We start from the raw sequence: 24447 nt of genomic DNA, 5'->3' as shown, positions 1-24447 counted from the left end.
ATACCAAAAATAGCAGTAGGTTTTACATCAATCGATTTTTATTAGAAACTTGTTACCTTGTGGCGTCCTAATTCGACTTTTTCTTTTGTTATTTTTTTTTTATTTAGATCTGTAAATCTTTGGAAGATGACAATTCACGATTGATAGATCTATCTTTTTTCTTTCCTTTTTCCAAAATTTTTGAACATTTTTCCTTGAGATTTCAAATGTGTTATCACTTGAGAGATGGAATTAGGGCTTTAGAGATGAAGAAAATTTAGGAAGAACAGGAATCAGCAGCCAAAAAAAAGAAAAAAAAATCCTGGCCAGCTGGACCTGCTTTTTGGAGGAGATTTAGATCAAATACCTAACCGATTTTCAGTTTAACTAGTCGGACCGACTAACTAGTACTGTCCGAGTTTAAGAATTTTTTTTTTTTTTTGGGTAAAGAAAGTTGTGTTGGAGGATATGAAGAGACATAAGATGAAATTTAAAGCTATTCAGTGGCATCTTTTTGTTATCGTTATCCTTGGCAAGATGGAATTTGTTTAGCCTTTCAATTTTTTTGGTAAATAAATGGTTAACATATTTAACTTCTTCGTTTATTCATTTTTTTTTCTTTGAAAGTTCTTCGTTTATTCTTTAAAACTTGGGGGGACTAAGGGCCCATTTGGGGCTGGCTTATGAAAAAATATTTTTTCGATAGAGTTTTTAATAAAAATATTTATCAAATGTTTAAGTGCTTCTAAATATATTATTTGGAGATATAATTCAATAAATACTTATTATTTTGGATAATGTGTAATTTAAAAATTTTTAAATGTATTTATCTCTTTATTTAGTTCATAATATAGGATAAAAGGATTAAATTTAATATTTTATTTTTAAATCACAAAAACAACTCTAAAAGCACCAAATTTGAGTTTTTTTCTAAAAGTGCTTCTAATACCAAAAAGTTTCACTCCTAATTTTATGGGATGGTATTTATCAAGCATCCTAAAAGTACTTTTGATACCTAAAAATGTTCTTTATTTTTTTTAAACTAAAAACACTGTAACTCCAAATGGAGACTAAATATAATTCATGACATAATTAAAAGACTAAACTAAATTTAGTTCACCATCTATTATATCACTATATAACCTTTATGAACATCCCATTTAAGTTTTTCTTGTTTCCCTTAAGTTCCAACTACTACAGGTACGCTAGAAATGAATATACAACAGATTAAAAAACGAGGATTAAAAGTACTGTACCCCTGAACTTTATCCTTAATTGCACCTTACGCCCTTTAAGTCAATAAATAAACACTTTACCTCCCTGTTTTATGTTTTAGGATACAGTGCCTTCCATATTATTTATTATTTTATTTTGCTCTTTTTTGTCCTTTTTCTTTTGTATTTTTAAAATTTTTTTCCTTTGTCTCATGTGATCAGCTACTTTGTTGTCTTTGCTATTATTATCCATATATTAGTTTTAATCTTCTTGAACTTATTTTTTATTTATTTCTATCTTTTTTTACTTTTGTTATTTGAAATAATAATTATCATAAAGTCCATGCTATAACAAAATATATGCCATTTATGCATATAACTATTTCATATATTACTTAAATCAATACGTCTAGAGTTTAGAACAAATTTTAATAACAATAGGAACAAATTCAAATCATAATAACACATTGGTTAATCAACTATATATAAAATAAAAGTAAACAAAAATATTAATTACTTTATTATTGGGATATACTTTTAAATATTAAATAATTTAAAATTCTAATTTGCTAATACTCTTTAAATGGTCAAATTATTACTAATATGCACATTTTTTATTATGATAGGGATATATTAATTTGTTACACTATATAGTTTATCTTGAAATTTCTGATAGTGGTAATAAATAAAGTAAGAATGAAATTATAAGAAAAACAAATTACAATATTACAATAATATGAATAGAAAACTGAAACAAAATAGTGACATAATAGAAGTGGAAAAAAGAAAATAGCAAAAGCAGAAAAATAAGAAATAAAAGAAAGTAGTGAAAAAGGAAAAATAAATGAATGAATGAATAAAAAAGAAATAAAATAAAATAAAATAACAAGGGCACTTTTGTCTTAAAATATTAAATAGTGAGCAAAGTGCTTATTTTATGAGTTCAGGGGGCAACATGCAACTGAGGTCAAAGTGCAAGGGGAATTTAACCCTAATAACAGTAGTACATAATAGAAAAACAAAAAAAATCATAAAATCCCATTTTTTAGTTAGATTTCGTGTTTTTTTCATATTATATTTTATATTCTACCAAGTAAGTAGCCGTTGGAACTTAAGAGAAAAGAAGAAGGATTAAAACGGATTGTTTATTAAGGGTATGCAGCGATATAATAGATGGTGTAATGTCCATTGCATTATTTTTTTTAAACTTTCAGTAGATGATGATATGTCTTTACACTTCTCTTTTTACCTGATAACAATACGCATACCCAATGATGTAACAAAGATTTTTAGGCAGGGGTTGAAATAATAAAAGGTGAGTTTTATTTTTACAAATATAATTTTGAAAATTATAAATTTCTCGTTAATTTTTTCCATTTCATTGCCTTACTATCCAATTGCAATTTAATAAAAAATGTTTTATACTAAATTTATCTAACAAAAGGTTCTTTATTACAAAGATAATTTTAGTAAAACACTAATAAAATTAAGTCTACAAAACATAATAAAGAAGTCATATGCCCACTATTGAATTATAATATGCATTAGTATGTTAAATTTTTATAGTAACTCACGTTTTTATCTTTTCTTTCTTATCATCCTACACAAAAAAAAAAAGGAAAAAAAATCTATCTTTCATAAATATATCACAAAATTTTACTTTAAAATGCAAAATATTTGTTACAACTATTAATTGTGTTACATATTGAAATATAATACAAATACTACATACTTTTTGTAGATCAACTAACTTAATAACCGTAAAAGAAATGTTTAGAGAAGTTAAAAAAAATTTTCCCAAGGCAAAAGTTAAAATGATGGGGGGCCAAAACAATAACCATAAATGAAAATTGACCTAAACTTGGAGGGTTCTGCCCCTGCATATATAAATCTTGAAAACCTTTATCCATGAGGGCAATTAGTTTAGTTTGTACAGATGGAGGCAGAAGTGGTTGAAGCTGAGATTGTGTTGCCGACTCACCTGAATTTCAAGAGGGTTCAGATGTATGAAAAGTACCCAAAGGGTCAAGCTAGAGGAAGGCACTGGAAACATCTCAAGCAGATCATTCAAGCTGAGAATTATCAGAACTATCCCCCTGACGAACCCAACTGTGAGTAGTTCCCAATTACTCTAATGAAGCGCTTATGTTGTTTAATTAATTGATTACCATGTTGAATTGCCCAATTCATGGGGACCTTTCAGTTTTTTATGCTCGAATTCTTGGTGATTAAGTTCTTGATTAATTGTACCGTCTTAGGATATGAGTACTCTGAGGGGATAAAAAGGGTATCTACCTTTTTAGATTTATGTGCTTTGGTGGCTGTTATTTGCGGGGGAAGTCTAGAACTGTTTATTGAACTTCCCTATTTCTTGTTTGCTTTGTTGAAAATGTTGGACGTTCATGTACAGCAAGTGTGTGTTACGAGGCCAATTTATAGGGATGGTTAAAGGGATTTGATGTTTCCTAGAAAACTACTGGCAATCAACTTATTTACAAAGAAATCCTGTACAGAGAAATTTTGATTTGCAAAATAATTGCATTAATAAAAATGATGAACTGGGAAACTGAATATGATAATTTGGCTAAATAGAAAAACCAGAGAGGAGATATTTGATCGAGCAGAGCTCATCTGGAATTACCCTGGGTTAACTGAAAGTAATGATTTTAAGACAGGGCATCTGGCTGTCTTATTGGTTAGGTTCTTGATGGTACAAGCACTGCAGGAGTGTTAAAGATGAGATCAACAAATTTCTTGATTATGTACTGATTTTAATAGCCAATAACAATAAAACAGAGTTCACAACTTCAAAATTATTGGTGAAAACAATTAAGAACCAAATCTGACTAAATTTTTTTTAGATGACACCATTTGCTGTATGCAAAAAAGAGTGTTTTATTAGAAGACAGTAGACTGTAGTCCCATTCTTCAAAAATTGATGTTGGCAGATGAGAATGAGCACAGCTAGAATTTTAGTTGTAGCTCACTTATAGCTCACTTATTTTAAGTTTTTATGTTAGAATAGCATCCATTTCATGAATTTTGTGTTGTGATTATAGTTTTTGGTTGATCTCGATTCCTGATTCCATCTCTGCAGACTCGGGTTGTATTATGCATTAAATTTTCTGCTAAAACAGATGATGACTTTTTTTTTTTTTTTTGAATGTTCCTTGTCTTATGCTTCAACAATTTTGAATTTTGAAACAACAGTGTAAACATGAACTAAGATTCTTTTTCTTTCTATTTTCTTTTATTCAAACTTCTTGTTTGTCAAGAGTCGTGATTTGTTATGCATTTTGTTTCATTTTCTTTGAGATGCATTTATTTAAATTGTTTATTAACATTTTTTGTTCCTACTGGGATTTTGGCATTTTTTCCAGATGTTAATATTGAATCACCTCCTCCAATGCATCCATGCAAAAGAATTTGTGATATAACCGGCTTTGAGGTATTAATTTTTAACTTATTTATCTGTGTTTTTTTCTATTACTTTTTGTTTCTTCCCATGTGGAAATTCTTTAGCACTGTTATGTCGTCTCTGATGACTGATATTGGCACAAGTACACGTAGAAATTAGTTTGCCTAATTTCTGAATTATGGAAATCGGTGATCATAAATCATTATTTTTGACAACTTTAACTTTGCAAAATTAAGTGATATTATCTGAAAATAGATCTTTTAGTTGCATGTAAGATTGTTTTGTAATAAGAAATCATTCCGATGCTTTTCTCTATTCTCCTTTTTGCCCTTGTCAACTTTGGCTTTGAGTGTTTTGTAAATTTCTTTCCTGTGTAAGCTTTTATCATTTGATGTTTTAGAAGAAAGTTTATGGTATCATGAAGCCGTGAAATTTTGACAATATACTTCCCAAAATGGTCACACATTGTTTGTGGTTGCCTCTATTTCCTCGTATCTAACTTTAGTTGATTGATTCTCATGGATTTGAGCGTTTTTCATTTTTCTTTATGTGACATTAACATAAGATGATTAGAATAGCATCCATTTCACTAAGATGATTAGAATAGCATCCATTTTTTTTTCCCTAGTGGCACTCCTTTTGTGTGTGTGTGTGTGTTGTTTTCTAAGCACTTAAGGCAGTTAGGGAACTGTGATGGTATATTTTCTGATGTTGCTATGAAGTTTTTCTGCTTTCCTGTTCTTCTGCATCAACCAGATTTTAGATATTGATAAACTGCTGGTCAGTGTTGTCCCTTAGTGAAATTTAGTTGTCCTTGAATGTTCCTCAAATTGACATCCACTATTCCATTGCGTATCTTTGCTTCTGTAAATCTGTTTTCTAAACTGGATGACCTGATTTTGATTTCTTATCCATTGGTGTCTCAATTGTAGTTTTTTGTGTTGATCTCTTTTCAGTAGGAGGTTTTATCTCGTTACCTAGTCTTGAAAAGGAGGTAGATTATTTATTTGGAGCCCATAAAGAAGGTTACTAATCTTCTACATGGTGAACACCTAAATTTGGGGGTTTGTTCCTGTGTATAATTCCTTCTTCTCCAGAAATAGTTTGGAGTTTCTCTCTACCTACTTTTGAAATGATACCTTACAGCACTCAGTTTGCTGTTTTATACTTGCGCAAATCTGAGCTAACATCTTTCAGAAACAACCTTGCGCTACTGTAGGTAGATGATGGAGTTTTGAAGGTTGACTCTAATCCGATCCTAGGGAATATAAAAAATTGATGGTCTTCTGCGTTTGGATGTAAAACAATTTATGGGAAATGGTTTCCCATTTCTTTGGTGTTTGGTTGCATAAAATCTTGGGGTAATTTTTCCCGACAAAATGAGTTTTGCCAGATGCAATGGAAAACAACTTGCAGGGACTTACAGGGTAACTCTACCGAAGAAGCTGTTCCAGCCACCTCCTCTTCCAAAAAATGCTTACCGTCCAGGGCTCTTCCTCTTCTTCAATTTTTCCTCTGACTCCTCTCTCTGTAGCAGACAAATTAATTCCTCTCATCTCTCTTCTCTAACACGTGTCAATGGAGAAATAGAACTTCATGTGGGCCTTCACGAATTGGTGGGTGGATCTCAAACAGGCATAGATTTTGCTGGGTTGTTAGTATCTGCTGCGAATTCTTGTTAAAATATTTGTGTTAGTCTTTTTTGGTCTCAAAGTGATTTTTTGGTCTATTTTGCCAATGTGGCAAAGGCAAAAGCCAAATATTTTTCGGGTTATGTTTTTGAGCAATATTTAATGGAAAATGGAATCTGCAGTTGCTGTATGGTTTGCAAAGCAACATTTGATTGAACTTGGTGGAACCATTTGCTTTTTCATGTCAGGGCATGGAAATATTTGTAACAAATGGTTTATCTAATGTAGAATAACCAAGCTTTTTGATAATGAATTGCATGCTGCATTATGAGTTATTTTACTAGGGTTATTGAGATAAATTTTTTTTGACAAATTCTAATTGCAGCTTGTTGCGTCCTGAGTATCCGTGTGTTTAATGATTAATTGTGGGTTACATCAATCTTTTGCATTGTCTTAGCCATGTTCCTGGCATACAGAATTGTTGATGCACCTAGGAGCGTGCTACCTTAGATTGGTAAATGAATTAGAGATTCAGTTTATCAGTGGATGCTGATTTCGGCCTGATTTTGGTTTTAGATGGCTCTGATGTAATATAATTAGATGCAGGTACTCTTTACCTGGTCTGATCTGTTGTCGTACATAACTAATTCTTGTATTTAGATTCATCTCAGCTCTCATTTTAACTTCTTCATAATATAAGCATTGCCCACATTTGAGTTACACCACTAACTGCTTATTCATCCATAATTTGACATGACTGCTTCCATTCTTCCTTGTAGGCACCTTACTTTGATCCAAGGACCAAGCTTCGTTATGCTAATGCAGAGGTCTTCAAGGTCATAAGATCCCTTCCTAATGATTATGTCCAGAGGTACTTGGCCCTTAGAAATGCAGCAGTTGTATTGAAATAGTTGTATGATACATCTCACTTTAGGTAGGTTGTTGAATAGTAACCTGAAAAGGGTTTTTGGCTAGTACTTCTTCATCGGTTGCCTGAAATATTTGTCGGCTACAGCAGCTATGACAGTCGGTGTTGTGTTTATATCCACCTTTTCCCTGTGTGTATGATGTGCCTTCCATTGACCCCTTTATAGTTGAAGTTACCGTTGGTTTGTCGGCCAAATGTTGATAAATGCATGAGATAGCTTTTCTGATTCAAGTGCAGATTTTTCAACTAAAGTAGAATTAATACAGGTGATAAGCCAAGCAAAGCAGTAGTTCAGCAGAAAAGAATTGATTACCCACAACCTCATCAATCTGCTTGGTATATGATACATGGCTACTTGTGCCTAATACACTACGATCTTTTGTTCCAGGATTGTACGATCATTACCGCATTGTGAATGTTCTAGGTGGGTTCTAGGTTCTTTTACTACAGTCCAGTAATCTTAAATTGCATCATCCTTTCAAAATTAGTGAGTTAAAGCAGGACCAAAACCACATACTTGCAAAGCATATTCATCAATTGATTCGCCTCTGATTGGCTTCTTACTCGAGGGCCAGCCTCATATTTCCAGGAACTTTGGAGTTTGCTATGAGCTCTTAAAGCAGCTTCAAAACTAGGAATTCGCACTGGATACTATCCTGAAAATATTTGATCAAAGTCACAAATTTGATTCTTGGACAAAATGTTGTTAGCTTCAACACGAACTCAGGGATGCAAAATCATATGAGCAGAACTACTATTTCCGATTGGAAAAGCTCCTTGACCCAAAATTCTCAATTTATTCATGTGTTTGGGGTAATGATCATGAAGATTTGGGAATCTACGTGATTATTTCCCATCTGCATAGCTAAGACAAAAGTCAAAAACTGTTGAACAAAATTATGGAGCAAAAACTATATGAACGAGATACACAATATCAGTAATATCATAGCTCTCACAGTGGCAAAATGTGCAAAAGACACAAAAACCACATTAGGATGCCCAAAAGAAAGGGAGAAAAGATACTAATGTTCATCCCAACCCCCTCCAATAGAAATTATACAAGTGTTCCACGAGATAACACACAATCATGAGGAAAATAACCAGAGAAGAAAAAAGAGCTTTAATTTTCCAGCTGACAAATTTCTCAATAAAAAGCTAATTTTTATAGTCAATTTTGCATTTCTGTAACTTGGATTTTCTAGTAAATTTATACTGCTGTAATAGCTTCAAAATGATCATCGCTTAAACTAAATTTTTAGTTTTTACGCTTACATTTCAAATTTTATGTTTAGTTGAGTTAAATTCGAGTTGGACTTAAGAATTATACTAAATACAAAATGTTATTATAATAAGTTGATTAGTTGGTGATTATAATTCGAATAAATCATTATTAATTCGAATTCAATTTGAATACATTCATTTTTCAATTTATATTAATATTAGAAGTGTGTACACTGTTTTTAACGGCAACCTTTGATTTAGGAACATCAGCTGGTTTTCGTATAGGATAAAACCTCACACAATTAACTAGGCCACGAAATTCAGTTGCCTCTAACGAGAAACAACTAGAACGTTACACTTGCCTATGAAGAAGACAAGTGTGCACTGAAAAATAAAATTAGAATTGAAAAATAATGGACCTTTGTGTTTTGACTTTTCTTATTCTACCTGGATCACCATAGATAGATGATGCCCTTTTCTGTTACTCTCTCAGCTTGTCCGACCTGACTTCAGATTCTCTTTACCACTTCCTTCAAAAGATTTTTTAGTATAGAATCTTGACTTTATCCTTGCCTCTGGGGTTGCTGTCAAGAATTTCCATCTGGGCTTTGCCTTTCTTGTTAGATAACTGATGCTTGCTTTTCTTCATTGATAAAGGGTTATTTCCTAATTAGAGGTACCTGCGAAAACCGTATGAATTCTTCTATCTTGGCTGAGCTTCTTTATCCTTGCTTTTGAAAAATGATCTATGTGAAATTCTTTATCCTTCTATCTTGCACGTCTTTTGTTTAGATACTTTCTGGTTGTGTGTTGCTCAAATTTCCAAGTTCGTTGATTTCTTGGATTTTATGAAGTTTTACTGAACTTATAAGAATTTTAGCTTTTTTCAGGTTGCCCTGCAGTTTTTGTTTGTTGAGGAAATAAGATAGGATGGATGATAGAGAGGTAGAGCTATCACACCCTGTCTTGGTTCCTAATTCTGATTCATCTAGCAGTGTTCAAGCATCAATCTCTGTGGATTCATTTCTTGATGAGTTGTTAAGAAATGCCCAAACATGTACTCACACACATACTTGCAACCCTCCTGGCCCTGATGCTGCACATACTCACACATGTTACCATACTCATACCCAAGTCATTCCATCTGAAAGAGTAGAAAATCCTAGTGAGAAAGTAGATGGTCCTTGTGATAGTAGAAAGTCAACATCAAAGACTAGGAGGTCTTCTGGAAATAGAGAAGCTGTTAGGAAATATAGGGAGAAGAAAAAGGCACAAACAGCTTACTTGGAAGAGGAAGCTAAGAAACTGAGACTGGTAAACCAGCAGTTGATTAGGAAAGTGCAAAGGCAAGCTATTCTTGAAGCAGAAATCTTGAGGCTTAGAAGCCTTTTGCTCGATGTTAGAGGGAAGATTGATACCGAATTGGGGGCTTATCCCTTACAAAAGCAGTGTACTTCAAGCACTAAAGTTAAAGAAGGGGATTCTGGGATGCAATTTTCTGGTCTGGCAATGGAGCTTCAGTGTGAGAATGATTTAACTTGCTTCCATCCTCACGGGGATTCATCCATAGAGGATGGTGGTTTTGGTGGATGTGATAAAATGGGAGCTTCATCATGGGAAGGAAACTGCCAGTCTGCAACTGTTGCTTGTAAAGCTAATGGACCTGCAGAAAGAAATGGTATGGACTCCGTGGAAACAAGGCTTTCATCTGCATCTCAAGCAGAGTAATCAAGAGCCAAGGCAAGATCTCAATTATGACCTTCCCGATTGTCAAGTCTTATAGAACTTCTGCTTCAGTTAAATTTATGGCAGAACTATGCTTGGTTGGCTGGGGTAATACACATCTGAAGTACTGAATATTCTGAGAATATAGTCATAAATCAGGTTAACACTCTGTTCTATAGAGAAGTATGAACCTGTAGATATTTTTGTACTCGAAAGGGAAAAAAAAAATGTCCTCTATAGTATATGGTATCCTCCACGTATGAGAGCACTGATTGATGTACATAAATATCTATTTCAGTAGTGCGGTTTTCAACATTTTGGTGGTTGTATAATAGCACCCCTGAGTAGCTCTCTATGTGGTGGGATTTCTGGTACACTACCAGAATACTTAATGGATGTTATCTTTTCTCTACGTTGGTGTAAGTGTGATTTGATTGTATTGTGCAAAGATTCTTTGATTAGGAATTTAGGCACCAATTGAAGAAGAAGCTCTTTTTCTTTACACTAGCAACTTCCTATCTGAAGTTTCCTTTTAGCACAAATTGGTGCTGGTTATGAAACTAGGACATTTGTATCTATAGAAGGGTTTTTGTGTAGCATAGATTGGTGCAGGTTATGAAACTAGGAAATTTGTATCTATACAAGGCCGTACAGATGACAAGCTTGATGGATAGGGTAAAGCATCCCAAATCTTTCCACTTTGCTGAATGTCAGTATCATTTAAGGACAGAGTATTGATTGGTCATTTCCTATCCTTGCAAGGGTGGTTAATTACTCCAACATTTCTTTTCTGATAAGTAAGTTTTCCATAAAGATTTTGAAGTTCAACGAACGCCTGAATTCTTGAACATTTAATCCTTTCTCATAATACATGTTGATTAAACGCAAGATATTAACCAACTTGTCCCATTCGTTGAGGTAAACAATTTTCATTGAGGTGACAAAATGGATAATCTGTTGAGGTAAACAATTTTCATTAACAAAAAAGATGTGTAGATTATACAAGAAACAAATCGAATATGGTACTTGACAAATGTTGAAGAGAAGTCGTCAAAAGTAGTAGATTTAAACTGCTGACTGGACTAGGTGAAGCAAATACTTATTTAACATGACAATCAAGCCACATTTTCACTGAAAAGTAAATATTTGTGTCTTAACTTTCCTTCTGTATTTTCACAATCTGCTATTCGTTTAGTTCTTTAACACTAATTTCCATTTCCTAGTGGATGTGATGATTCGAAGTTTGAATGCAGACATAATCATGTTAATACTTCCCAAATTCACGTCAGTAATATGATTGAAACGAAAATATGCCAAGAGTGTCCAAAAACTAAGTTTTGAAATCAAATAAGAAATGCAAAGGAATTACAAAATGTAGCCCTATTGTTAATTGCAAAGAGAAAGGAAAAGTTTTTCTATGATCCAATGTAAAAAGTGACTCCGGAGGAATGCACCAAAAAGGAAGAAGAAATTAATCTCAAAAGTTGAAAAACTCCTGAATTTGCAAATGCAAGGCAAGAACTAAGATGTGGCTTGCACTTTTTCAATAACATCGTTGGAGTAGACAATTAGATGTTCTACAAGGTTGGCCATGAACAGAGAAAAATCCCGAAAGAGAAACAAGAGCTAAAGAACAAGTTGAGGAGATTTTCAGCAGAAAGGTGGGATGGTATGCACAGGAAATGATTCTCCTGTGATTTGAGGCATTGGAGCATTAGAAGAAAATGAATCTGATAAAGGCCCCCGAGGTCAAGCTCAATCAAGTTCTAAGCAATATTCTATTTAGTTCACTATTGAAAGCTATGCAATTTACATCACAAACCCTGGGGCCAATCTTTCCCCTCCCATTCTGCCCTTATATAGTAATTGGAGCAATGAACTAAGATTTTTCATGCCACATTTTTCATGCATAAGGGAAGCCGGGAAGTTGCCAACCACTCTTTTTGCAGCGACTAGAGCTGAAAGCAGTCAGCTATTTCCATATCTTCAAAATGGTTAAGTGTTGAAGACGCTTGTAGGTCATTGTTCTTCAGCTCTTATGCTGCTCCAAGTGAGAGATTGTAAGGGTGCAACGTGCAAGACAGCAGCCAGTATCATGGAAGCGACTCTTCTTCATCGGTGCCACTAATCTTGGATTCTCAGCGAGAGGGGAAACTCTGGATATCCACCATCAAAAGGGTATGGTTGCAGTCTAGAGGCAACATCGAGCTAAAATGCTCTCAGCCACAGGATGCTCCCACATTTTTGAACATTAATGCGCGAGGAAGGATTGCATCTTTCCAAGCAGCAAATTGAACTCCTTGCAATACGTACTTCTGAAAAGAGGCGCTAAATAATCATAGCCCCAATTCTGCAAAGAATTATCAAACACAGCAATGATTTACCTTTCAAATTTTTTTCCATTTCCTATGGGGTAAGTGGAAAGAGGAGGAGCAGGAAAGGCAACTGCAGGTGATTCCGCACTTTCTGTTCATGGAATGACCTCTTTTAAGTACCAGTTGTTTCAAGAATAGTGCTTGAATTACAGGAATGCATTCCAATTTATCAAAGGTCTACAAGAATATATGAAAATATTTACAATGAACACAAAGTGCAACATACCTAGAATATCTCGGTGCATAGGGTAAATATGAAAATATTAGTAGCAGTGGAGCAGAGTATTACAGATGGATTGTGCAGCAAATACAGAACTAAACAATTTATACCAGAGATAGAATGCTGTCAATGGTACTCCATATGGAAAAGCATACAAGGGGAAGAGATAGCAGAAACCACTTCAAATTAGTTGTCTTTTCCTTTTCAGAAAATTTGATTCTTCAGTATGTATGCTTCCTTTCTGTTTATTATTAAAACAAGTGACCTGAAGTTCTATGTTTTGGAACTCTCAATCAATTATTAGTATAAGAATTGTTGATGGTTAGTTTCAAAAAAGTTACTCATATGATGTTTATACCCTCTTTGTGTAGAAGGATCTTGGAAAGTTGAAAATTTACACAGCAATCACACGAATGCAAGGTGTAGATAAGAATGAAATATAGTCATAACTGTCATCAACACAAATATCCATCACTGATTTTGGGCTCATTTTGTTTTTGCACCCCTTTCTACTCTCTCTCCGTATTAATTTTATGAACTCTTCATCTATTTACGATTAGACACAAATAAATATCTAGCAATGGTGCCTTTTACATGCCTAATGCTACCAAGTCAAAAGGGGTAAAATACCATTGCAACCAACAAAAAGCACACAAGTCTGGACTATATTCAGAAAGGGCCATGTCAAGTCTATAGCAAGAAACATTACCTTAATGCGAGGGATAATGAAAAACTGAGGAAGCCAAAAATATTTGAAGGAAACCAACATCTTACTAGAAGTGGAAGATGCAAAAGGAAGCACTGCAATAGTTTAAAATAGGAGTACAAGGTAATGGAAATATTAACTTGGAAAAATGTCCGGATAGATATTCTGCATAGCATATTCATTCACAAAAAGAGTGAAGGATATACAGGAATTGATAACCTTAGTGGTATGCAACATTTTAATCTAAGAACAATCTTTATGACAGAGATAAAACCATAAAGAAAAGGATTATTTTTGGCACCCCCAATACATCTTGTATAAACAAAGTACTCAAAAAAGGAAATATGCCTTCCAAGACGAATAAGCAAAGGATGACATTACTGAAACCCATGACAATTTGTGTTTGAGACAAAGGAGGTATCAGGCTGTGCCATATCCCTTCAATTTATCATTTCCTCCATTCATTTCCACAATTTCTTCCCGTTTCAACTTTTTGGTCTTGTTTAACATGTCTTATGATATATAAAATTAAATGAATATTTTGAAGAAAGCTCGGTGAAAAGAGCTACAAAGAAGCAGATAACTGAACATAACTAATGCGACTTGAAGATTTTACTGAACTTCATATGATATGGAATACATAGGAAATTCAAATGACATAAAACATGCTGCTAAGTAGTAAGGTATCAATGACTGAAAACATATGACGGTGATAATATGGCTCTTACCAGGTATCCTCTCAGCTTAAGCTCAAAAGAAGCCAGCCAACTCTGGATATGAAACAACTGTTGACATCTATAGGACCCAAGATCAACTAACCAAGTTCTCCAAGAGTCAAGATATTGAAGCATCACTTTTCATCCAGTAATAAGACAACCTGATTAGATATTTTCACTTGAATAACTAAGCTTGATCTAGTTGATGCATCACAGGGTTTAAGAGGTTTACATGCCAGAAAGAAGTCCTTTTTCAATTCTGAAGACCAAGTTGATGCATCATAGGGTTTAAGATGTTTACATGCCAGAAAGAAGTCCTTTTTCAATTCTAAAGGACTTCAACTAAAATTCGAGGCCTTCATCTAAAATTCACTTCAAAGATTCCAATATTGCTAGGATGGCCTTCAATAAAAGTAGGAAAAAGTTTGTGATCACCAAAAGTTCATCACCAAAGTTCTTTTTCTGATTACCAAGGGCTAAAATAAGTTTAATGTTTAGGATTCCCTAGAAACTATCATCAGAATGATTGATGATTAGTGTCAAAAGACGACACAAGGAGTAGATAAGGATGAAATCAAGAAACATAAATATGCATTCCTACTATTTCGAACCTTTCTTTCTTTTTCTCTTTTACCCCATCTTGCAATCTGAAAATCAATTTACTCAACTCTTTCATCTATTTAGAATTAAAAAAAAAAAAAAATCTCTAGCTAGCACTGGTGCCTTTTGATATTCCTACTGCTGTCAATTCTAAACTGGTGATTAGCATCCCCATTCAACATAAAGCACCCAAGTCTAGACTATATTTAGAAGGGCCGTGACAATTCTAGATCTGAAAGCCAAGACTTACGAAAGGAATAATGAGAACATGATGTTAAGCCCCGAAAAACATACTTGCATGATAGATTTCCGCTTGTGATGTTTAGGTTGATGGTTTCCAGAGTGGTCTATTTGCTACATGGAAAACCGAGAAAGCTAAAAGATATGTGGAGGTTACCAGCATCTTAGCAACAAAAATTTTTCAATTAATCAGTAAACTTCAAATTATAAATAAAAGATGCAAAAGAAATTGCCACAATAGTTAAAAATGCGTAATAGGATGGAAGCATTTAAATTCAAGAAATCTTAGGAAAGATGTCTTGCAGTAGCATGAAAATACAGAAGAGATTAAGGAAATTCAAGAATTAACAAAAAAAAAAGAAAAGAAAAGTGAAGGTACAATGATCTCATCAGGAACAAATACTCATATAGACTGGGTGTGTAACAGTTCCCCTAATTAGAGTTGACTAATACTTGCAATAGACTTGCCTTACATCGTACTTAGTAGTGTTCAAACATTTTTAAAAGTTCCCATGACTGTGGCATAGAGAAAGCATAGATCTTGATGTCAAGGAAGCATATTGATATGCCAACAAACTACAATATACAGAAAAAATAAAGAAAAAAAAAATTTAAACTAAAAGTGCACAACTGATCACAGAAAAAGTTGATTGTTGACATCCTTGAAATATGAGCTACCTTGTGCCAATCTTCTTCTTTTCTGTACTCCAAATGTATTGTCAGCAATTAGTAGTTCTTGATTTCTAGCATAAAAAGGGAGGTCACCAGCCCCAATTCTTCAATGGCTGAAGATGAGAGCAATGATGGTCCTTAGAATACTAAGAAAGGTGTATCACCTGGACTGGGAGAGAGCAATCCATGTCATGGCAGATACATCAAATTTTGACAAGATTAGAGCACTTTATGACTGCTCCTTATAAGAAGCAAATTGTGTTTTATAGTTTAAAGCAGAATTAAAAGGATTATAAAACAAGCACATTAACAAGTCAAGCAAAATAAGCTTATAGCTTCAAACAAAAAATTATTGAATGCATCAAAGAAAGCATAGAATGCACCTGGCAAGTTTAAGAACAGTCTGACTATTGGAAATACCTTATAGAACATTGAAGGTTTTCTTTAACGAGGAAAGCATTTGTCTGCTTGAGTTGGTGGCCTCACTTGATTGGAATCTACAGCACAGAAATGAACCAAAAGCATGGACTCTTATTTTTTTTTTAAAAAAAAAGTTGAAAAGAAATACAAATGGTGAAATCTGTAGCTAGAAAGTAATATATAATGAGATTGTTGCATCAGTAAAGACCACTACCTCAACTGTCCTTTCAGCACATCCTAGTTATTCACAACAGGCAATTCGCACTTAAATAATAACAAAAGATGTATTAACTAGTTGTGATTTTGCCTTTCGAGGCTTTAGAGTATTATGAGAGAGCCAACAACATGAAGAAAAGAAAAAAACTGTAAAACAAAGAAGTACCTTTAATTATATGAATAGATGATGATGAGGATCTTGTGACTCTGGGAGGCAAGCACTCAGGACTAACCAGCGTCACCGTCAAGGAATTGGCTGCTCATCGACTGTGACGCAGGGGATGTGGGCAACCTTGTGCCAGTCTTGTCCTCTCTCCCATTCTAACCTTGGTTTCAACAGTGGACAATTTGTGATATGTAGTCGGGTGAGGGAGGCGGGCAGTCCCTCTTCTGGTAGGGACTGGAGTCGAGGGCAATCACTAATGTGTAGGTTTTGAAGAGAGGTGAGGTGTCGAAGAGCCGAATAGTTTAGCACTTTCAGATTCTGAAAGGAGTCCAAGTAGAGATATTGAAGCGTGCAAGGCAACAGCCAGTCCTCCTCTGGAAACGACTCTACTTCATCACAGGGACCCCAAATGTTTAAATTCATGAGAGAGGGGAGTTTCTCCAAACCCCACTCTCTCCTGCGACTCATGAGCTTCTTGCAATCGTAGATGTAAAGGGATTGTAGGGTGGAGGGCAAACTCCCTTCCGGGAAGCACTCAATTTCTGGACAATTGCTTAGACGCAGAGATTGAAGAGACGGGAGGAGGGATTCCATCCGTTGCGGCAGCGGCGTGAGCTTCTTGCAATCGCATATATGAAGCGACGCTAGACTGGGGGCTGGAAAAGACAATATTAGATCATCGCAGCCCGAGAAGGACAAGGATTGAAGTGACGTCATCACACTGCTAGTACTAGTAGTAGTAGTTGTTGTTGTTGTCATGCCACTCTGTTTCCCAATCCCAAGTGCAAGTGCAGCAGGAACTGAGAGCATCTCAACACTCTTGCATTTATAAATTGCAACAAATTTCAGCATGGGAAACGAGGCAAGCCACTCGACTTTGACGTTGACGGAGTCACAATTTAGTAATGTCAAGTTCTCCAAGGCCCCACCACCCTCCCCGCTTGAACTCTCCAATTCCAAATTGCAGCGTCCCTTGTACCGAAGTGATTTAAGTGAGGCAGGTGGTCTACTCACGTGCGAGGGTGAGAGAGACCCACAATCATCGACCGTCAATACCTCAAGTCGGGATAATTGGTTGAGCTGTAGGGGCAACTCTTCCAAATTTTTTAGCGCTGAAATATTCAATTCCTCAAGCCTGGATAATTGGTTGAGCTGTAGGGGCAACTCTTTCAAATTTTCTAGCTCTGAAATCTTCAATCGACGAAGAGATGAAAAATTTTGTTGATTCTCTCCATTCAGGATGCTCAATTGACCATTGGGACGCACAAGATTGCCGCAGCCTGATATCTCAATGCTTTGCAGCGATGCAAGTTGTCGGGGAAGTTCTCCAATCAGTTTGGGACAATCAATTATACTGAGTTCTTCAAGTCTATTGAAGACTTCACATTCTGGTATTTTCCATCTCTCCCACTCTGGCAACTCCTCGATTGTCAACTGTTTCAGAAATGGGAATGGTTTGGTTGCACTGACGTCTCCATAAAAATCTTGTGTCAAGTCTGATATACAACTCATTCCAACAATTTCAAGTGATTGCAAGGACAGTAGCTGCCCGAGTGAAGGCAAGGAGTGGCAATATTTACACCGAGATAGACTCAAGGATTCCAAACTGCTTAAAGAAGAGTTGCCTAGCCAATCTGGAAATGTTGTCCCGCCATATCCTATGATCTTGAGATGCTTTATGCTTGAATGAGGTTGTAAATTATCAAGCACATCTCTCACAGCTTGCGAATCATTGATAGCACCATTCCACTCCAAAGTTAACTCGTCAAGGTGTTTCTTGCCCTTTAGATTCGCCATCGATGCATCCCTACCACTACAAACATTTTCTAGCCCGGAGAGGATTAGCTTACCACGTAGCATAGGAAGCTTGCCCAACTCCTCAATCACTGAACCGCTGTCCTTGCCTATGACAAAAGCAGTCAAGACTTGAAGGTTTATCAGTCTACCAATTTGTGGTGGCATTTTCTTCAACGGAGTTCCACTAATATCCAGGCAACACAAGTTAATTAACTTTCCCAGATTTTCCGGCAACTCTTCAAGTTCTCTGCAGTATGACAACAACAAAGTTTGTAGATTATAGAAACTACATATCCATTCCGGCAGCTCCTTTATTTTTGTTGAAGAAAGATTCAGAAATCGAAGTTGTTTGAAACCACTATATGAGTTTGGTAACTTCACAATATTCTCATAATAGGACAACGATAGAAACCTTAAAGACATGAATTGGGGCAAGGCATCCTCTAAGAATTTGTTGCTTAGACGAATCATAGGAGCCGTTCTCAATGGCAAGAATGTTCTTATATTCTTAGTCTGACTCAAGAGATTAAATTTGTGAAATGTGTCATACCAACTACGATGGTATGAAAAATGTCTTGCACCAGATATTGTAGCATTGCCTTCCTGATGATCTTCCAACCTGAGGCAGTATTTCCCAAAAATAAAGCAAGCCAAATCGTTCACAAGGTCATGCATGGAGAAAGTATGGTCAATTGACTGATGAAATAATGACCTCATTCTCAGTTCATGAAAGCACTTTTCACCCTCATTCTTAATTCTTTTATTTTCTCCAGGATACCCTAAAAGATCATTAGCTTGCCATAACTGAATAATTTCCTCTTTTCTAATCTGGTAATCTCTGGGGAATACAGCACAATAAGCAAAGCACCTTTTAAGATGGGAAGGAAGATGAATGTAACTTAATCTCAATGCTGGCAGGGGGCCATCTGGAATATCCATTTGAGTCCACTCTTCACTTACTAAAATCTCTTTCCATTCTTCAGGGGTAGTTTTGGAACGCAAAATTCCTGCAACTGTTTTCACAGCCAAAGGCAACCCTCGACATTTCGTCACAATTTTGTTTCCTATTTCTTCAAGTTCTGCATTTTCATTGCCATCTCTATTTTCAAATGCATGCTTCTTAAATAAAGACCGGCAATCTTCCTCTAGCATGGAATCCAAATGATGAATTGACCTTTCTTTGGCCATCATCCTTGCAACTTGCTGATTCCGTGTTGTAACAATGATCTTACTTCCACGTGATCCACCTTTGAAAGGGCTCCTTAAATTATCCCACTGATTGTAGTTACTATTCCAAACATCATCCAGAACAAGAAGAAACTTTTTCTCAGTTAGGCCACCTCGTAGCTTCACTTGAAGGGAGAGCAAGTTATCACTCTCACCAAAAGAAATGCGGAATTCCCTTAGGATTTCTTTTGTTATCCTGGTAGCATCATATTCTTCTGATACGCAGACCCATGCCCTGGTAGGAAAACTCAGTTCCACCTTCGAATCTTCGTAAACCATTCGAGCCAAGGTGGTCTTACCGAGCCCAGCCAGTCCAACTATTGGAATCACAGTGATATTGTCTCTGTCTGCATCCTCGAAGCACAACATTTGAATTATCTTCTCTTTATCAGCATCTCTCCCAATAAAGGTAGTCTCATCAACCAAAGATGTTTCAAATTTGTGATGTGACTTTATTCTGGAATGAAGAACTTGCAAACCCAAGGGAATAATTTGTTTGTTATATCCCTCCAGCCTCGCCACTATTGTTTCTATCTCGGGCTTGATCCTACTAAGAAACTCATCACCCGAATATGTACAAGTGCTGGTTGAGCTTTGGTACTCGGTTTCTACCTTAATTCGCAGAGCTTCAGTGCTGATTCTGTCCACTAAATCCTCTGCCTGATAAAATGTATCATGAAGCTCTTCAAGCCATTCCTTGACATATTGGTTCCGTATTTCCTTGTTCTCTGCATCATCGAGCACGGCTCCAACAGTGCGTAACTCACTCTTGAGCTTCTTGAGGAGATCATCATTCGCCTTCTGATTACGAAACAAATTCACGAATTCCGGCGTAGCCATCCTATCAAATAGCACTTGAAGGAAAGCGGAGAGGAATGAGCCTCCCACTAAGGCAGCAGCCATATATCCAGGCAGAGGTAAAAGTGAAAGCGACTTGCACAAGGAAACCAACGAGAGAGAGAGACCTGCAATAATTTTGTTTGGGAAAAGCCAAGCTCAAAGACAGAAAGAAGGAAAGAACATGAACAGTAAAGCAGTTCATTTGGTGCTGCTTCATTTGATCTTTTTGTTTAATCAATATGCATTAGTAAAACAGGAATTGGCAGCCAAAGATTTGATATTTTAACTAATTTGGGTTTTAACTTTTAACCTGCCGAAAGTTGTACAACACGCGTATTTTGACTTTTGACTTTTTGGACAAATTACCTTTTATGATTTGATATTTTATCACATAATCCCATATGATTTAAATACCTATATCTAACTCCCTCATGAATTGGGTTAAAGTGTTACCATTAGTTTTTTCGTTAAAACTAACAAATGATTAATAGTAAAAAGTTTAAGTCAAACTAATAAATTGATAATTTACCCTTTTCTTATTTCTTTTTTTTTCCTCCAAACATAAAAAAGGAGAAATTGAAATAAAAATAAATAAATAAGAACTAGAAAATACAATTAAAGATATTGTTTAAAAATCTATAATGATATTTGCAGTAAAAAAAGATTTGATATTTTTTGTTCCTTATATATTTGTTTTATATTTCCCTTCCTTCTTTTTTTGTTTCTTATTTATGTTTTTGTTCCCTTCCATCTCTTTGTATTTGGAGAAAATTAAGATTTTGTAAATCAAAGTATAGGTTTTCAAAATCATCTCTTTTCTTTCCCAAAAAAAAGAGATAGAAAAGGAAAAAAGAAAAAAAAGCAGTGAAAGGGTGAATTTGTCAATTTATTTGTTTGACTTTAACTATTTACTATTCACTGTTAGTTTTAATAAAAAAAAAAAACTAATGGTGACATTTTAACCCAAACTATGAGAATGTGATATATATGTTTTTAAACCATAGGGGAGTATATAGTAAAACACTAAATCATGAGAAGTACAAGTAATTTACCCTTTTTTGGTAATTAATACATAGGCATAGGATAGCATTTTGAGTCCCTATTCAAACGGAATCGAACTTTCAGAAGGGGGAAAAAGAGAAGGAAAATGGAAAAAAAGGGAATAAAGAATATTTAAACGTTTAAAAAAATGAGAGCAGTCAGCACATAACATTTGAAACAACAAGATAGAAATTGGTAAAAAAACCACACTATTAAATAATATTTTTTCCCTCACTCTCATCATTATTATTCGTAATATTATTTTAACCTTTTGCAATCGTGTATAAATCCAATATCAATTCCATTAAAATCATCATATCCACAGCGAAAAAAGAAGTTTATGATGGGAATCAGAATTCAATTCATTCCAAGAATTAAGAGTTTGAAAACCAAAATTCGAAGTTGATACGAATTTGAGTTACACCAATTTCACCTCCAATTTATCTAATTTACAATATTGAAACGTTAAAGATGATTAGAACTTAGGGGGGCATGAAGGATAATCGGGAATTGGCTGATTGTTAGCTTAGTAGTGTATTAATTGAATATTAGTTCGTGATTTAATTGAGGTTTCCTCTTGTAACACTTAATGGATGATCATAATAAAATTCCATCTTTTGCTGAAAAAAAAGGAAAAAAAAAAAAAAGATGATCGTAATGACCGTATGTGACAAATTTTAACAGAATTCAATAGAATTTGCAAAATTTGATAAAGAAAAGAAAATGAAGAAAAATGAAGCTTACGGTCAAACGGTATCGGGCTTGGTACTTATGGTCAGTCCAGCACTCGATGAAGCTTCTCTCCCTCTCGACTCCTTTTGTGGTGATACTGAAGAATGATGCTAGGAAGGTTTGGGGTAGAACCTGTGATCAAATAAGTTCGTTGTTGTTCCGCAAATATACAGAAAATTTATGAGCAAAGAAATTAGAACGTGGTCTGAAAGAAAATAATGGAAACTGAGCAAATACATGGGCCAGGGAGCAAAATGTGTGGCTAACAACTGTCCGGTACCCTTTTAATGGTGGGAAGATACGGTCATTGAATGGAGAGAAAAATTTGTCCTGTGATGTGATTAACCTACAATACTACGAAAGTAGAAATTGATTCATATATGAGAATAGGGGTGTTAATTTTCGACACAATTTGAATACATGATATGAATCTAACATGGGCTTGAATCAGAATCGAATCGAATTCGATAAATCCGAAAAAAAATAGGTCGGATTCAAATCATCCACAGGTTGACCGATAACCCGTTTATAAATTAAAAATAATTTAATAAATATAAAAAAAAATTTATCTAACTAAACTAAGTTATTCTTTTTTCCCCCAAGGTATGGTTTATTTAACTTGTGTGAAGTTAGAATTATTAAATTTGGAAAAATGATATATTACATTATTTTCTATTTTTATAGTATCTTAATTTATTTTTAGATCTAATTTAGGATAAAACACTTTTATGGTGTTTTAACTTATTTCAAATCCGGTTTGGAATTGTTTTATCAAAATTTTTATTATTTAATTATGTAATTAGTCTTATGCGAAATTTATTCTGTTAGAAACTACAATAGTAAATTAATAAGTTGAAATTATGTTTCAGGTTATTCGAGTGGACTTGCTAATTCGTCCATCCAAAATTTTCAGGTTCAGGTCAAGTATTCTGACCCATTTTGAATTGACTGATCGTGTTTGGGTCAGTAGATTTTCTATTGTACTCGGATGTCAACTCGACCAGTCAACCTATTTTTGACCTGATTGCTGCCCCTAGTAACTCTTATTCAATGCTCACATCTATATTATATTATTATGATAAGCTTCCCTTACTCAAGGAATGCAAGCGGAGAGAAATCATGCTTAATCGGAAGCGACTTTTTCTTTAATCTTTTAAACATAGATTTATCTATTTACTTTGATACTGTATAAAATTATATTTTAAATTTAAGTTGGAATTAGTTAGCAAGCAAACAAGTAGTATATTTTCTCTTCTAATTCTTTCTTTAGATTCTATTTGCAAGAATTTCTTGTTTTAAACAGACATGGTGGACAAAATTTTCAACCAACAAAAGCAAAACAAAAACAAAAAGGAAGAAGAAGAAGAAAAGTAATGGCGGTTGGTGAGGAAATTAAACGACATTGATTCCTTTTATTTTTTTTTATTTTTTTGGCTGACTACAATAATATTCGGGATAATTTCAAAAACCTTCCCTAAGATTTTTAACAATTTCACTAAGCTCCTCTAAAATTTAAAAAATTATATATACCTCTCAAATCATTTAAAATGATAATTTTACTCTTAAATATTTTAATGAAATTCCCTTATTTGGTATGCTTACACTTAGAATGAGTTTTAAAATTATATTTTCATTCTTTTTCCTTCTTATTGCTTTTTTTTTTGCTAATGAAACTATAAAACTACCACTATTGTCTCTAGTTTCTATTATAATCAAATATCGAACTAGTGATTTTTTTGACAAGTTAATTTTATATATTATCCAATGTTTTTGCTGATCTTTGTTTTCTATTTTTGGTATTAAAATTAACAATAAATCAAAAATAGCCCCAAAGCACTACTAAATTATGATAATCCCATTACTCCAAAAATTCATAACTTCTAAATTAATTATTTCAAAATTTCCTTTTCTATCTTATAAATCTAAATCTATAACAAAATACCATCAAAAGTATCATATCATAGTAATAAAATTATTGTTATAGTTGTTTATCGTAGATATGGACATAAAAAATTTGGCACACTTTCCTTATGATTATACTAAATAATCTTATAATTATATATAAAAAAATAAATTAAAACTCATTACACAAGGGTATTTTTGGGTATTCATTTAAAAAATTAACCAAGTTAATATTATTTTAAGATTTTGTTACTAAAACTATCAAATTAAGGGAAGTCAGTGTAATTTTTCAAACCATAGGGAAGCTCAATGAAATTGTTATAAATCTCAGGGGAGGTTTCTGAAATTATCCAACAATATTTCTATAATCTAATTTATCCTATTCTATAGAGAGAAGAAAAAAAACTGTATAAAGAATTAGTAAACATACACACTCGATTAAATTAAAGAAGTATTTTGAC

The 24447-nt window shown here is 34.2% G+C and overlaps 3 protein-coding genes across 23 annotated transcripts; 2 read left to right on the top strand and 1 right to left on the bottom strand.

Annotated features, from left to right (window-relative positions):
* The first annotated feature begins 3048 nt into the window (after positions 1-3048).
* On the top strand, positions 3049-7401 carry LOC113727194 (protein EIN6 ENHANCER-like). The gene is made up of 3 exons (XM_027251225.2): positions 3049-3304; positions 4574-4641; positions 7022-7401. The coding sequence occupies exons 1-3, from the start codon at positions 3130-3132 to the stop codon at positions 7151-7153; spliced, it is 375 nt and encodes a 124-aa protein (XP_027107026.1). The 5' UTR covers positions 3049-3129; the 3' UTR covers positions 7154-7401.
* Positions 7402-8722: 1321 nt separating this feature from the next.
* On the top strand, positions 8723-10528 carry LOC140035304 (basic leucine zipper 19-like). 3 transcript variants are annotated; one of them, XM_072075734.1, is made up of 2 exons: positions 8723-9067; positions 9282-10528. In XM_072075734.1, the coding sequence occupies exon 2, from the start codon at positions 9322-9324 to the stop codon at positions 10117-10119; it is 798 nt and encodes a 265-aa protein (XP_071931835.1). In that variant the 5' UTR covers positions 8723-9067; positions 9282-9321; the 3' UTR covers positions 10120-10528. The 3 variants fall into 3 exon arrangements, with proteins under 3 accessions (XP_071931835.1, XP_071931837.1, XP_071931836.1); XM_072075736.1 differs by having other exon boundaries at positions 8743-9082; XM_072075735.1 differs by having other exon boundaries at positions 8744-9067; positions 9272-10528.
* A 1255-nt stretch (positions 10529-11783) lies between these two features.
* Positions 11784-22389, bottom strand: LOC113724272 (putative disease resistance RPP13-like protein 1). 19 transcript variants are annotated; one of them, XM_072075722.1, is made up of 6 exons: positions 22097-22389; positions 16448-20436; positions 16280-16329; positions 16066-16142; positions 12501-15814; positions 11784-12431 (listed from the first exon to the last, which is right to left on the bottom strand). In XM_072075722.1, the coding sequence occupies exon 2, from the start codon at positions 20372-20374 to the stop codon at positions 16526-16528; it is 3849 nt and encodes a 1282-aa protein (XP_071931823.1). In that variant the 5' UTR covers positions 20375-20436; positions 22097-22389; the 3' UTR covers positions 11784-12431; positions 12501-15814; positions 16066-16142; positions 16280-16329; positions 16448-16525. The 19 variants fall into 19 exon arrangements, with proteins under 19 accessions (XP_071931823.1, XP_071931824.1, XP_071931827.1 ...); XM_072075723.1 differs by lacking the exon at positions 16280-16329 and having other exon boundaries at positions 12501-12582; positions 13421-15814; positions 22097-22351; XM_072075726.1 differs by lacking the exon at positions 16280-16329 and having other exon boundaries at positions 12501-12582; positions 14146-15814; positions 22097-22351.
* Positions 22390-24447: the final 2058 nt, after the last annotated feature.

This window comes from Coffea arabica, chromosome 2c, assembly GCF_036785885.1.
Source record: "Coffea arabica cultivar ET-39 chromosome 2c, Coffea Arabica ET-39 HiFi, whole genome shotgun sequence".
In the NCBI taxonomy this organism is placed as follows: domain Eukaryota; kingdom Viridiplantae; phylum Streptophyta; class Magnoliopsida; order Gentianales; family Rubiaceae; genus Coffea; species Coffea arabica.
Note: the sequence above shows the minus strand (reverse complement) of the source record. Positions and strands in the feature narration are given on the sequence as shown.